We start from the raw sequence: 15,845 nt of genomic DNA on the forward strand, positions 1-15,845 counted from the left end.
GAATATCCTCCTATTTTGTAAAGGAAAGTAGTTCTTAGTTTTGTTTTGATCAACATATCCCAAACTGGTTTATAATACTGTGGATCACAGAAAGCACCAGCTGTTAAACAGGAAGCCAATTAAGTAGACATAAGTCATATCACAGATAGCGTTAGCTGCAAAGGAGATGTATAACTTTTCTAATCGCTGGAGTTTGATGTCACAAATAAATTTAAGTGGAGATCTAGTTTTTGATACGAGGATACCTGAGAGAGTCACAAGTGGGAGTCCTTTGGAAACTGGGGACAATATTCACAAATTCAAATCCATAAGTAAACATTCTTTTAAATAAAAGAGACCTTGCCCTTAGCTGACTGCGTCACTGGAAGAACATTGCACAAGGAAAAAGGCTCAGAATCTACAAAGCAGTCTGTGCGGGATGCAAGGCTTTGAAATGCATCACATTGACTAAGATACTGCATAAACTAGTCCCATGTAACATTATATGTTCCCTCTCCTTCCAGTGAGGGATACTGTCTCAGCCACTCTACTCTCCATTGAAATATCTGCTTAAGACGCAAACACATACTGCCACTGTACTATAGACAAGTTCACAGGCAAAAGTACTTGAAATACCAGGATGCCAAAAATAGATCTGCAAAATCTCATTTTATCAATTGCTAATCAGAGTAACTGAGATTTCTTCTCCAGAGAAGATTTTTATATGAAAAGAGTAAGAACTGGTTGTTCTGGTATTGGTTGTCTTAACCTATGCTTTTCTGGACTCATGGAGCATGCCAAACTGAGTTTCAGTGCTGCAGTTCCTCCTGGCAGGAGCTGTGACCAAGCCAAAGTAGCTTTCTCACATACCTTCTTAAAGCGTCTGATAACAACAGAAGTGAAGCATCAAAGGGGAAAGGATTACAAGTAACCTCCATGCACGTCTGTTCTCTCCAAAGTTTTAGCAATCCACAGCAATCCAGGCAAGTCTAACTTCCTCAGGGCCACTGTCTGTTTTCCTAAACCATTTTTTTTCTTTTTCCCTTCTCCCGTGAATACTCTTTTTAAAAAACTATGATGATCGGTGACTTTTTATGAGATCTGGATAAAATCAGCCATTAGATTCACCAGAATCTTTGATAGGTCTAGAGTCAAAGATTTTAATGCTTTCCCTTAACATCCCTTCACTATATCTTGAAAGATTTACCATGAACTTTTATTTTACTTGCAACTCATTTTTCTCCCAGCAATCTTTCACAAGGTCTTTCATTCTCCAACTAATGTATTACACAAACACCCCAATAAACAGGTCAACATACCGTTTTCCTAACTTAGTACGGGTTTACCAGAAAAGGAAAGCAAAGACAGCAAAGACACTTAGCCTCTACTCTCTAAATAAGCACCACAGAGAAGGCCTCTGCTTTGCCAAACCAATCAAAAATGATTTATCCGTGGCCAGCTTTGACCGCAAAACTCCCTCTCTCCTTGTCACTGTGACCTAACATCAGCAACGAACAGCTTTTGGGAGTGAAAATGCAAGATAACTTGGAGAGCTGCCGAATACTTAGGCAGAAGCACCAGGGCTTGCACTTCGCTAGGGAGCAGGTATCACCTGTGTGAGATGACTCCAGCCCTGGAAATACACTGGAGCAGGTCTGATTCCTTGCTGAACACAGCAGGCGTTGGCGGGTGGCTGGCAGACTACGGGCTCTGTTCATTGCAACCATAGTTTAGTAATACAGATTTTCTCAGCATGCATCCCAGGAACTGAGTTCAATGAAAAATCTTTAAAAGCTACCCCAATGCCATGCTAACGCATGTTATTGCAAGTAAACACGCGTATGAACAGTCAACGATGGCCTAAAGGACTTCATATGCATTTGTGTAAATGTAAATGAGAAAATGCCCTCAGAAATGGCTGTCTCAACTCCTTTTTACAGATACCTTCGCAGAAACAAAGTGTAGGTATCCATTCTGTGTTGAGGCAATAACCATCCATGTAAACTGGCATATCTACCTCATTCTGTCACTGTCCTGTCTAATAGAACTTGTTCCTCTGACCAACCTTCAACATGTTACTTTATCTCAGGTTACCCTTTCTGTACAATGAAATTAATCTTTATATCACACACTCAAGAACAAAGACACTAAGCTTTGCACCATGCTGTGACACAGGGCTTTAAAAAACAGCACTAAGACAATCTGTGGGCACCTCCAGGCCTTGGTTTCTTGTATCACCATTCCTACACGGAGGGAAAACTTCTCTCACACACACTCACGCACATACACACACAGAGACAATTTTATGTATATACTTATATATTGGCCAGACTGCTCGGGTGAAAGTAATTCATTATATCCTTTCCATACTTCACTCGTGCTAGCTACCAGCTTGAAGGGCAGAGCCACACGTCTAGCTATTTTTGCTCCTGCCTGGCCACTTTCCACATGCCCTGGGAAAGCATCTGGCCCAGGATTCCTCTGCTCTCTGGAGAGCTGGGGCTGCCTTTGCAGTTGACCTTTTCACAGCTGCCAAATGGAGAGGAATCCTTATTCCTTCCTACTCCTCTGCACAACTGTTTGAGGCTGGTCTTGAATAGCTGTAAATCATTTGATTGTGAGAGCTGGTCCCAAACTGCTGAGTCAGGAGAATGCATTCCTGGCAATATCCAGACACCTGTTGGAGGCAAGTCCTTCCCGAGCCATCCTGGTCTCTGTCAGCCAGCATGCTGGTGCCATGATTCCAGCAATAGCTGTGTAAGTAACTGTGTGACTGTGACAACATAGGTTTAGCTAGGAATGAAAGTGCGATCATCACTAAAAGACAAATAGCTTTAAAAATAAAACAAGATAAGGCCTCTCGAAGCAAAAGACTCAGAGTGCCACAGGTCTTCACTAGAAAAAAACGCCATCAAATCAGAGCTCCTGTCTAGTCCAGCTCACAGAATTTCCTGCATCCTGTTTGAGTTCCTGGGTAAGTTCACACTAAACAAATGAAAAAGGGAATCTTTAATTTTAGTTTCACTCTGAAGCTTTTTCCAGTGACTTCTCAGAAAGGAGGATAATTTATAAACCTTCATTTAAGCTCATGTATATAGTCTGTCAGATAATTTTCTTTCAATTCTATGGTCTCTTACTTTCCAAGATTTATGCTCTGAAGAACCTGTACTAGGCATCAGCAAAGCTAATTTATTAAAGCAAATGGCAAGCTGAAAGAAATGAGCAAGTATCACAGAAAGTGATGCTGACTTTTACCCTGTGAGCCGCAAAAGTCTGGGGATCCCTGAGCTGTTTCTAAGGGTTTATGGAAGTTAATGAGCTTAAAAGCCCTCAATATGGGTGCAAATTGAGTTTAAAGCCACTTCACAGAGCCTCACAGTTTACATGAAAATTTTGTAAGGACTTTGTAAATAGAAAAAGACTGAAAACCACAGGTTGAAAAGTCATAAAGATTTTGTTTATCTGTTTGGTTTTTGTCCTTAAAAAAACCCTGACATACTGTCAAATCTGATTTACTGCAGTCACAGAAATGCTTGTGCTGGCACAGGAAAGGAGGAGGAGGGGTGGGAGACAAGAGGAGGAGTTTGACTACCTCTTTAGGTGGCAATGCTGCTTTTAAAGTGTCTGCAACTAGCACCTTTGGGTGAGCTTCCACCCCTACCTGCAGGAGAGCTAAGAGCGAACGTTCCCAAGGATGGTGCCACCCTCAGAGCCAGTCCTGCTCTGTCCTGTCCCACCTGGAGCTTTCCCCTCCCTCCCAGCCCAGCCACATACTCTTGTTAGGCAGCCCCACAGCTCCATGGCCTCGGGAAATGGCTCTGCTGAAAATCTACGTGACATAAAGATGGCTTTTGGAGAAATCAGGCTATCTGAGAGCAGCCAGCACAAGGGAAGTGGTGACATTTTACAGCCGAGGTGGCAGGGAAGGCTGAACCATCCTTCTCTGCAGCGGCCGGCACTGTAAAGTGTGGAACGGCAGCCTGACAGTATCAGCAAGAAAGCCGTTGCCTTTAAGTGACTTACAGGATTACGCCTTTGTATGCACAGAATTAGAGTTACTTAAGATCAGGCCAGAAGCACACAGGCGCTTGGAGGGGCAGCAACACTGGGAGACAGCGAATCTCCGCCGCTTTCTCCTGCCCCAGCACAGGTACGGGAAGGTGTCAAGTGAGCATCTTTGAACCTGTTTCAGTGCTGATTCACTCTAGCTAGCTCAAATTAGCTTGCACTGGCCTCGTTCCTTCTTCTAAACTCATTCAGCAGTGGACTGCATGTCCAGTTTAAACCAGAAAGGTAGAATCAGGTCTTAACTGCTTCTTAAGGACACTAATGGTTAATGCAGGAAATTTTACATTAACAGAAAATTTCAGTATAGCTTTCAAAAAAAACACGTATGACAAAGTTTCTCTTGGAGAAGGAAATAAGATTGAGGCAAATTACAAGGAATATATCACTGCTTGCCAAATTTCCTAAGAATTCTCTTTTTAGCAAAGTCATCAGAAAACTCTTCAGCTGTATTGAAGGAAGGAGACTATGATGAATACAAATTCCCAGTTGAGTCATGAGAGCTAAAGATATAAACAAGTTGAGGACCATAGGGCATATAAAGGTCCTACTTCCAGGCACTGACACTAGGTGGAGTAAAACTGAATAAAAGATTCAAGAGCAGTGAAGAAAAGAAAGGAAGAAAAGCTCTTGTATTTTGGCAGCTCTTAACCTGATGATGTTTTGAACATTCATTTTTGATCACTGCTCCTAAAGTCATAATTAATGTCTCACTCTCTATACTTTGCAGGTCAAATATGGGATCAAGTCAGAACAGGTATGTTCCAGAGAAAGGGTGAGTTTGATGGAGCAGGGAGGGTGGAGTGACGATGCTAGGCAGACACAGAGTCCGAGAGTATTTGCAAAGTCACATTGACCAGGACAACGTAGAGAGGCACATAGAGAAAATTCAGTCAGCAATAAAGGCTGGGGTGGGGTTACTCAAGAACCTACAGGTGCCCAGAGCACCCCAACCTGCCTGCAGCTATATCACAGACACTCCACAGGGCCTGAGACAAGTCATTTAGGGCCTTTGTCCTCAAACGTCCCAGCTGTAAGTCTGGAATACCATAACATAAGGCCCAGGCCTATTTTAAGGCTGTCTGCTTTATGGCATGGCTGTGCTGCAATGCTGCTATGCCACCTTAGTGGCTCCTCCATGGAGTAACCTCTCGCAGAGATGCAGGCACAGGATGGATCCAGGAGCTGCTGAGCTGCTCCCTCTCTGCATGACAGGGCAATGCCAGGGGACCAGGGGAAATGGTGACGCATCCTGAGCCTGTAACACTGCTGCAGGATACAAAGACCCCTCTGGAGGTGGTTGTCTCCACTGATTACTCTGAGACCTAGATAAAATACAGGCACCTACATTTTAGACAGCTGAAGGTCGATGAGACAAATCCCTTCATATTTCTAAGGCATTGTACAAACGTTAACAAATCTTCAGAGGAAAGTCGCTCAGCTAGTAGTCACCTGCTGGCTGCTGGAGAAATGGAAACCCGGAGGTGAAACCACACAGCAAAGCCACACACCAAGGCAGCTTCCAAGAGGCAGTCAGGCCACATGACTTCCCATTTTCTACCTCTGCAGTATGAGCAGTCCCCCGAGCAGGATGTTGCCTTAAAATGCATCGCTGGCTGCAGGTGGACTCCTACGTAATAGAGAAAGGGGCAGCTGGAAGTCACCACCATAGCCAGAATTATATTTTTGTTACATAAGTTCATTTAGGAAAAACAAATACTTCAAAGATACACAGAAACACCTTGGGAAAAAAAGTTAAGTGGAAGGAACTTCATGGAAGTAACTATAATGGTTCCAATAACTATTTTGTAGATTTCCTGTGATTTTTACTTCTCTGTCTCCCAATTCTGCTTTTACAATGATGCCATAGATCATTCCAGGCAAAAAAAAAAAAAAAAAAAAAAAAAAAAAAGTGATAAAATACTGTTAAAAATACTGTTAACTTGCACCATTTTTTTCTTTTCAGAGAAGATGTCAACATCCCAGGGCAAAAAAGTACAAATGATCTATAATCCTTTTGCAGTTGACAGCTACCTGCTCTGAGGATCAATGCAAGTCTCTTGTCCACAGGCAGGAATCTCACCAATAACAATTCCTTTGCTTGCTTTGTAATTGAAAGACTGATTGGCTACAAGAGTTTACAGTGCATGCTAACTTCAATAATCTGCACACGAAAAGCCTGGAATCCCCAGTACCGTGGATAAGAACAAAATGTATGAGGAAAATAGAAAAGATGAGGTCTGCTCATTAATAGGCCCTGTTTAGCCTGGAATAAGTATATGATTGATTTCTAAAATCAGTTAAATCCAGGGTAATTAAAAAGCTAGCAAGATATTTCAGAGCAGAATTCAAAGCCACACTCATACTTCCAGTAAGGCAAATAATGCACGAAGTGACTCAGAAAATCAGTCATTTGAGATCAAGCAAAACAAGATTTCTCAAGTTTTTCAAGACAAATGCTTTGTGTTTATCTAAAAATATTTCATTCATGCTAAAGTGATATCTATTTTTAGCTTTAGAATTGACGTCTTTTGTTTAACTTTAGGCCATAATGCTAATTTCAGTCATTTTAAATGAACTGGGGTCATTTAAAATGAAAAATGTCACTTCCAAATAAAGTATTAAGATTTTGGTTTTAGAACTTGAAATCAAAACAATTTTTTATACCCAAAATAAAAAGTTTCTGGGCATCTGAAATGAAACATTTCATCTCAACATTCTATAAACAAGCTAAGCTGACATTTCCAAAATCCCCCATTTCTATTTTTAATATAAAATAATTCACTAAATTCAATCAGAATTTGTGACTAAATCCAGTCTCCCGCTCCTCCATTCTTATTTTAGCTTTGTTTATTATTGACTCCATATTCATCAAAATTGCTTTGCCTAGTTCCAATTACAAGCCTCTTGCAGGACGAGCAACAAGAGGAAAAATGAGAGATTTCTCTCAGATCATTTTAAATAGTTTAAATAGTTTTAAATTGTTTAAGCCCATACTATTTTGTAAACACATCCAACTTTTACAAAAAGGCTACGTTTTTCGTATTAATTAAGACAATAACTCTGTAGATGCAGATTCTTCCTTTTGTTTTAAGTCATTTTTTTCAAAAGTTCAGCAGTTCACAGAAAAGTTTCACCGTAACAGATATTATCATCACAAGGTTCAAGAAAAGCAGTGTATTTTTTTTGTATTTCAAAACAGGTTTTACTTTCAGCTCCTAAAGCCAGGGCAGCACGTCTGCCGCAGGTGCTTGGGAGCACAACTTCCTCTGCTGTTCTCACCACTCTTCTCAGGAAACCCAGCAGGAAGCAGAGGTTTGAAAGACTCAGGTAGAGCTTGCACAAAATTAAATAATGTCACAGTATTGCATGGGCGTAGCTGCAATAACATAGCATTGCAAGATGACTCCAAAGGGAACATGCTATTTTATTGAATCTCTAGCCAGATCTGAAGACCACAGACTGTAAATAAATCCAAATTTTTAGCTCAACTTGATGTCTGCAGGCACGTGGATTTTTTTATTCTGTCATCTAGCATCCATTCCTGAAGTTAACTTGTGAGTCAGTTTCTGCTCTCGGTTACATCAGTCTCAAATAAAAGTAAAAATTTTTTCCAGTTCTTTACCACTGTAATATAGAAGAATTCAACACAGAAAAAAAAAAATAAAAAAAAAATGTTAAACTGAAGTGCAACCTGGAAGTTGTGTGTCTTATCAAGAAATATGACTTGAAAAAAATGTGGAAACCCGGGCCCCCCTCCAGTAATCAACTTGCAGACTGTGAACAGCCGCAGTTAGCCTTGCATGCTAGAGGCAGAGCTGATGTGCTGAGCCAGGGGCTTAGGGTCAGCGCACTGTCCGAGTGTAAGGGCAGATATCTCAGGATTTTGTTTCTGTGAAGAATAAGCTATTGTACTAACTTGTTATTGTAACTAAAAGGATTTATTTATTTTTTTTCTGAGCTTAACAAACCAGGTAATTTTACAAAAAATGTAAAAATGAAGGTATATTATTTATTTGAATTGTAATTTCCCCCCATATTTTAGATAACAAAATATAAAGTTTATTTCACAGAAAAATGATGTACTGGAATAATTTGCATGTATTCCCTAGGTGTCTGTTACCAAGTTCAGTAACACTGCAGTTCATTAGCAGCATTTTCTAACAGATAAACTAAAGCTGTAATGTGATACTTGTAAGTAATTGTGTATGTGTACATGTGTAAGTGAATAAACCATCTTGTAAGGTATCTGTTAATTGATTTGCTTCCTTTAGTACCATTTTAATTAAGACTTGGAACAGAAGAGAACATGTGGTCAGGGAGGGAAGCTATTACCTTCACTTATTTGTGTGAACAAACGTTTCTTTCATATCATTTCAGTACACTACAAGAAATGAAGATGGAAATAAATAAAAAAATGGTAAGTAACAAGCAGTGGAGGGGCAAGACCTGGAGAATTAAGGTTAATAATATTGATTAAGCAAATGCTGTAGGCTGGGGAAGAGATTGTGAGCTCCCCAAACCTTTTTCTGTGTGCCATGTCTCCACAGATGTGGGAAAAGGACAGGCAGAGATGAGACACACAGGGGGCCTGGAGCATCCACGCTGCTGCTTTTGCAGCCGCTGAGCGATGTGGGCACGCTTGGCAATTGCCAGTGCTGCAAGGGGCTGCTGTGCCAGCAGCAATTTAGTGCCCAACCCACGACTGCACAACTGTAGCAGCCAGCCTGGCTCTGCACAGACAAAACATACCTCAGCCATTCTGCCACCCCATACAAGTACCGGTTTTGCCTGCCTCTACAACTGGCTTTATTAGCACCACTTGCAGCATCAGCAGCTCTTGGCTTTGACTCAAGCCCCATAGCTCCATTTGGAAATAATTGGTGAAGGAAAACTGGATAAAAGGTGAGCATTTTGGAGGCATTCAGTCAAAAGACAAAAGACATTGTTGGAGGGCTCCACTAATTCTTTATGGAGAATATAGACTGGGCACTCCACAGCCAGCTCCGCAGTGAGCACAGGGACAACTCTGTGCTCGCCTCCTGCCTGTCCAACATGGGCTACGTCTGCCCAGCTTCCCAGCAGCACTGGGGACTCTCAGCAAATCAGGACTAACTGCTGGAATCACACAGCTTTGTTCAGTGCTTGCTCACATGGGGACAAACTGGGCAAAATATCACTTACCGTTGTGGAACCGCATGGGTAGAAAAGCAGTGTCTGGAGCGGGGGGACAAGCACGTGCTGCAAATCAGACCTCGCTGATATAAATCTGCTCTGAGAGAGGTGTGAGTGACACAACAGTCTGGTTTGGCTCCTCCCAAACAGAAAGGATGGCAAATTTCATAATAGTCAAAACATTTTCTGTCTGAATCTTTCCTGGCTTCTCTCGTCTCTAAGTGAAGAATCAGATTACTTTAATCAGGAGTATTATTTTTCATTTTCTTGCAACTGCACTTAATCAAAAGTAAGAGAAAAAAAACATAAAATGCTTTCACTCATCAATCAAAGATGGGAAAATAGAAGCAAAGGAGAATGCACAACTAACAAACCTGGTAACAAAGGGATATTTAGACTCACTTATGAGGAGAAATATAAATAGAATGTGAAATAAATAAAGCACAAATAACTATAACACGATATGATGGCATAGCATCTGGCTGGAAATACAGAGTGCCTCTACTTGTAAAAGGAACAAACAGGACCGATGGAGGTGTCAAACTTTTGAAAATTGCATTCGTTACATGCATACACACAGTGGTCATAGAATAGTCAAGCTAAGACAGTCTAAAAGTCTTTTTGCTCCAAAAGTCATTTTGCAACAGCAGCTAATAGCAAATGTCTAGTGCAAGTACACACTGTGCAAGTACAGGAACAGTGCAAGTACATGCTGATACGTGCCCTTTCTGGCCTCCAGCAGACTTCTGCCTCAAACCACTAACCTCACTGGCATTATGAATTTGCATGGTCCCTACTGACACAGCATGAGAGCAATTCACATACTCTTGAGTGGTAGAAAAGGTTTGTCCACAGTTTATAGAGAAGAGAAATGAAATATGGAACAGCCAAAGGGCTGTGCTAAAGGCCATACAGGAAATCTTTGGTAGAGCAGAGAATACAGATACTGTTTCCCAGTTTCAACATGAATGACTATTATTATTAGACCTTCATTCTTCTTTAATGCTACCTCCAAAAAAAAATGCTGCTTTTGAAACGGTTGGATGTTCCATATTTTACCCTATTGCATGTATGTGCTCTTTATTCTCGTATTTCAGCTTTTAAACGAACCCTGTACTTCTGCTCACAACTAGATCAAACAGGAGTCCCAGCAAAGTCCACAACATTACACTGGGGTTGACCACTCTGCAGAATAATAACACTCCCAAATGCTTCACAGGCAAGCGGGCACCGTGCACAGATTCTGTCCTCTGCACACCGTTAAAAAACACATTCCCTCCTATAAGCCACACAGCACTCATAGGAAGCAGTTGATGTTTATTTTGTAGCCCTCATGCCAGAGCTGCCTGGGATCTGTCCTGATTCAGGGAATCCACAAGGCCTTTCACTGTAAAGATTAGATTCCGCTCATTGCTATCAGAAATCTTCCTGAGTCAATGGGCAATTAAAATAATTATCTTTAACCATATTTTTCAATTACTCCATAATACCTAGAGAAGACTCATAGGACTGGGACCAGATGCGAACATGCTCTGCTGTGATTAAAACTGGATCAGATGTGCCAATGAATATAAAACACTGAGCGTTCACCTCATTTGGGAACAATCCCGGTATTTTTTAAGCTGCTCAATTTTTAATCTCATTAGAGTAGCAAGGGGACAAATGAAAACCCATGGAGGATGTACAAGGGCTCTTATATGGGGACCCTCCTCAAAGGAACTGCCTCCTTGAAACAGATACAAAACACAAAATTGCTGCTTCAAGGACAGGCTGCTGCACGCTGGCAGGGCGAAAGGCACCAACAGCAACCCGCCAAACTGGTGCCCGCAGCTGGGCAGGCTGCATGGCCAACCTGGCCCTCCCACACATCACATACTTCTGACAGGTCGCCACCACAGGGACCTTGCTACCTGCCCAGGCCTCTTTTGGGGAGGTAATTGGCATCTTTTATACCGTGGGATCATCACTTGCTTGTCATGAATCAGACTGAAAGATAGTCAGCTCAGATACTTACAAACTTTGGGGAAAGGCTTTAAATCCAGATCTAAATGAAGAACATAGCATTTTGCACTAAAGTATCGACCCCTGTCTAACCCTAACCCTGTAAATAATCAAGTTTCCCAACTGGAAGGAGCAGCTCCTTGCCCCTACTATAAAAACACTTGTGAAGAACCCATGCTCTCAATATCTAAACACATATTTGTCTGTGACAAACCAAGACACAAGGCCTGCAGTTTCTAAGTTTCTTTAGAGACCAGCATCCAAGCAGCAGCTGATAAGATCATCGAAGGCTGTTTTCACACTGCGTCCCCAGTTCGGAGAAGGTGAGAGGAGTTTGTACCTATTCCTCACGCAACAGTCCCCAGAAGCCCCTTAGCTACGCATACATTGCAGGGGTTAGGCACACTTTGCATTGAGAGTCAGGCATGGCTACAACTGATTTTAATTTTTCCATTGAGTTTATTTGAAAACAAGATAAAGCCAAGACTGTATCTTCTGTATGAGCCATAAATGCCTTCCTGTGATTAAGGAAAAATCAAAAATTGATTTAATGTCCTTGATTACTCAGTAACTGAAAAACAGTCATTGGCCTAGAAGTATGTGGCTTTTTCAAGCATCTTTCCTGGGAGAGGTGACGCTATTGCTCTGAAATGGATAGAGGCCCGGGGAGTACAGAGGAATGCATCTACTGGTGGGTGCTGCTGCTGGATGTCTTATCCACAGCAGGATCAGGGGAACCACATACGGGCCAGGGTGAGTTCAGAAGCAGTAACAGGCCTCAGAGCAAACAACAGCTGCTAGATTTCTGCTCCCTGGCCTTCCTCCTGACTTATTTATTATCTCCTCGTGCGTAATTTGTCATAATCTCTGACTCGTCAGGCCAATTAATCATGCTTCAGAAAAAATGAGATTTCTCACAAAGAGATTATCTGTCTCTGACAAACAAGGGATAATTCAATTATCTTCCTATTCTAAATATTTATTAACTGGTTTTGGTAAATTAGTCCATTTTGTAATTTAGCTATAATTTAGGAAGATTCAATATGTCATTAGGCACACCAAATTCTGTGTTAATATAATATTATGGCTGTGATCTTAATTGCCCCAGAGTCAGGAACTGTACACATAACTGGCCTGATTCCCACATGGAAGCATCTTATAGGAAGTACTCAGGACTCCAGAAAAACTTTCCTTAAAATCCCTTCTTTCTTGAGTTAAGCACATCCTCAAGGATTCTGCAAAGTAGGGTACTTTCTCTGACTTGGCTACAAACTTGAAGAATTCAGTTGGAAATAGAAATATGTGCATATTTGTTTGCAGAATTTCTACCTCCCATATAATTGCATTGTATAGATGGTTTTACCTCTTCTCAGAGTCCTCAGTCTTCCTATTTTCCATACTGTAGTTCCCGGGGAAAATCCTAGTACTTAACAATGATACCTGATCGTGACCTATCAACCGAGAATTCCTTCTCTGTCTCATTCTGAAGGAAAATCTAAAAATGGATTATGCCTTTTAGTCCTTTAGGACAGTGCCAATTGATGCTAATGTAATGGCATTAATGAAATCAATGCAACTTTACACTGAGGGTAAAAATCACTCTCTTTCGCACTGAGGAAAATCAAGAGCAAATTAATCCAACTGAGTTGTGTGGATGTTAAAAGGCATAAGAGGACACACTGCACTGAAAGTGAAGAGTCGATCCGAGCAGAATAATCCCTATGACTTCATGTGCTTTCCATACATGTTGCTGGCTTCAGTCCCACTGTAGCTTGGATTCAGAGCATCTTTGCTGTTCTTTGGAACAGCTGAACTCAGGATATTTCGTGGTACAGCAGGCAGTAATCTGCCTATGGCAGATCCTTCCACCCTTCCTAAATGAAATCATGGAACCACCATAAAGTCCTGGGGCTTTTTGGAATCTCTTCTTAGAGGGAATTCTGGAGCTCAGGCCAAGGCAGCCTCCTCCCACCAACTTTCAAATAGATGGATCAGTTTCAGTCAGGATTTGACAAAAGGGCAGAAGCCTCCAAGATAGTTAAACTCCAATAAGTTTCATGAAGACAGGCAGCTAGAAAAAGACCGTATTAGTGTCATCACTGGTTGAGAGAACGTTTGAGCATCACCATATTAGACAACAGTGAATCCAAACAGGAGATCCTAAAGAACTTGCAGGAAATGCTTCAGCTAGATGCTGAACCCTATTAGATCCTGGGGAGCCCACCTCTCAACTGGATCACCCTACAGCATGGATCCTAGTGTCTAAGAAAGACACAAAATTCAATTTGAGGCTTTTCCCAAGGCTGAGGCATTCTCCTGACCCCTCTCATTTATAGATTATCTGATACCTAGCTGTAGCCTTACTTAGCTAAAAAGTCAATCAAGCACATGGCACAAATCAGTTGGGACCAGCAGTTCTGCTGCTCAGAAGACATATTTGTTTACACTTACAAAGCACATCTCCCAGCATATATAGTAGTAAAGCACCCACAGTTTAAGACAAGCAAGGACAGCCCATCAGACTGGCACAGCCAATACATGCCAATTCTGTGGTAAATCACGTTTAAGAAAATGTAAAAATTTTGATCACATGCAGCTGCCTTTCCGCCCCCCCCAGCTGGAATGGTTGGTATCCATTCATGGCTGGGTTGACCAAGAAAAGCCTTGAAGAAGCAAGATCTGATTCTCTACTTAGGTTGAAAACACTCAACAGGGGAATTCACACCTCTGGTGAAAAGCCAAGTGTTGTGACTACTCTGCCATCACATCCTCATTTAGAGACAAAAAAATTTCCTTAATTTTATTTTATAGTTCAGATACTCCAGGAGTGATTAGATGTCATGCTGTTAACCAGTTTAAGCCATAAATTTCTATTTGAAATAAATTGTATAAAATGGAGACTTTTTCATAAGCTATTTCAAGCAGGAACAGAAGGGATGATTCTACATTCAGCTATACCAGCAGAGACTAGGAGTAACCTGGTGGAATTACTACAGGAAAATGCAGTGCAGCTAGGAAGACAATACAGCCTATTTATTTTTTAATTTAAAATATTCCTATATTTAGCTAGAAACACAAACTAAATAATTATTACCATTAAGGGATCTATTAGGCAAGGATTGCCCTGGAGAAAGCCCAGCTGACCTCAGTGGGAATTTTGCCTGAATAAACTTCCTATTGAAGTAAGCAAAACTACTCATACGCTCGCATTCATGAGCATTAACAGAGCCATCTCTAAAAACTCTTTCATTAACTCTCTAAGGTATCATTAGCTATAGAAGTAAAGCTTTAAAAACTGCTGGGGCAGATTCCCTCTGTCCCTTCATGGTCCATACAGTGTCCATTAACACTCTGCAGGCACCTGGAGGAATACTCCACCCTTGGGCTATGGGATAGAGTAAGCTCTCTGCATTTTTCTCCTCATCAATCCCCAACGTGGGGCATAGGAAAGGGGGATGGAAAGGTAAATGTTCTGGGCAAAAAGGAGTGTTCACAACATGTGTGGAGCTGTGCCTTTAAAAAGTTCTGGTACAAGGCATGTAGAACAAAATGTTCATTTTGACAGGGGCTCCATGCAGAGCAATGCTGGTGAGTCCGGATGCCACAAGCAGAGAGTTTGACAGACTCCCCAGCTTGGCGTGACCTGAGAACAAGCTGCGGTATCAAGAAGGAATCGAACCAGAAAATTATTCTGAAAGAGTGAAGAATGGAGCGAGTCAACTCCTTACTAGTGAAAAAACTCTCAGAGAGATCTACACAGAGCTTCAGTCTACAGTTACAAATAATGTACGCTATCAGAAGGATATTAGGCAGAAAGACAATTTATTTCTGATAAAAGTTGAATTTGAAACACTTGAGGTTTTTAATAGTCTTTAGTCAACCCAGCCAAGAGCGTAACTATGAAAAAGGATTGTAGAAACTCAAGTATTGTATCCACGCAAAAACAGGATGTATGAACAAGATTTTTTAATGCAGAGGCAATAAGAAGATTAAAATACTAAGGAATTTTCAACTGATTTAAGACTTGAAAACAAGACACTTTTTTTGAAGGGAGCAGAGAGAGTTGGGAAGGATAGAATTGACTAACCAAATCCATGATAAGAGAACAGTTCTCCACTGGCATCTAGGACACACACACACACACACAGACACATCAGAGACAGACTAATGAAAGACTCAGAAATAAACTCTGGCAAAACATCTGGAATCTGCCAAGTAAAGGAAATCACGCAGACGAGGCTGAAGCTTACAGCGTGCAGATTGCTCTGATACTGTGGCCATGATAGGAAATAACAAATACTGCAAGTGAAGAAATCAGAACACAGCCTGCTGTGCTGCTCAGAGTCCAAAACATCAGTACGTGACCCAGCACACAAACCAAAACCATGCCTAGAGTTTAAAAAGATGTGAGAGCAATAATTCTTCACAAGTTTGCAATCAAGGCCTGTTCAATGATGGTAACAGCAACACTACAACTTCTGCGGAAGTCTGGACAGCATGGCTACAAAACATGATTTGGCTGCCAGCTAAGGGATGCTTACTAATTTTGTCTCTGATGCAAAAGTCAATGTAATGCCAGAAACAGTTATATTTGCACTATACTGAGGATAAAATAGGCCAAAGGC

The 15,845-nt window shown here is 41.3% G+C and overlaps 1 protein-coding gene across 2 annotated transcripts in view; it reads left to right on the forward strand.

Annotated features, from left to right (window-relative positions):
* TMEM273 (transmembrane protein 273) overlaps positions 1-14,826 on the forward strand; it is a 28,707-nt gene extending 13,881 nt beyond the window's left edge. The window contains exons 5-7 of one of the 2 annotated variants that reach the window (XM_062580249.1): positions 4,775-4,801; positions 8,425-8,464; positions 14,786-14,826. In XM_062580249.1, coding sequence (XP_062436233.1) covers positions 4,775-4,801; positions 8,425-8,464; positions 14,786-14,812 — 94 coding nt within the window. In that variant the 3' untranslated portion in view covers positions 14,813-14,826. Of the gene's footprint in view, positions 1-4,774; positions 4,802-6,010; positions 6,566-8,424; positions 8,465-14,785 lie in introns of those variants that run through there. The other variant, XM_062580251.1, reaches the window with a different exon arrangement.
* The last annotated feature ends 1,019 nt before the right edge of the window (positions 14,827-15,845 follow it).

This window comes from Rhea pennata, chromosome 7 (assembly GCF_028389875.1).
Source record: "Rhea pennata isolate bPtePen1 chromosome 7, bPtePen1.pri, whole genome shotgun sequence".
Taxonomy (NCBI): Eukaryota; Metazoa; Chordata; class Aves; order Rheiformes; family Rheidae; genus Rhea; species Rhea pennata.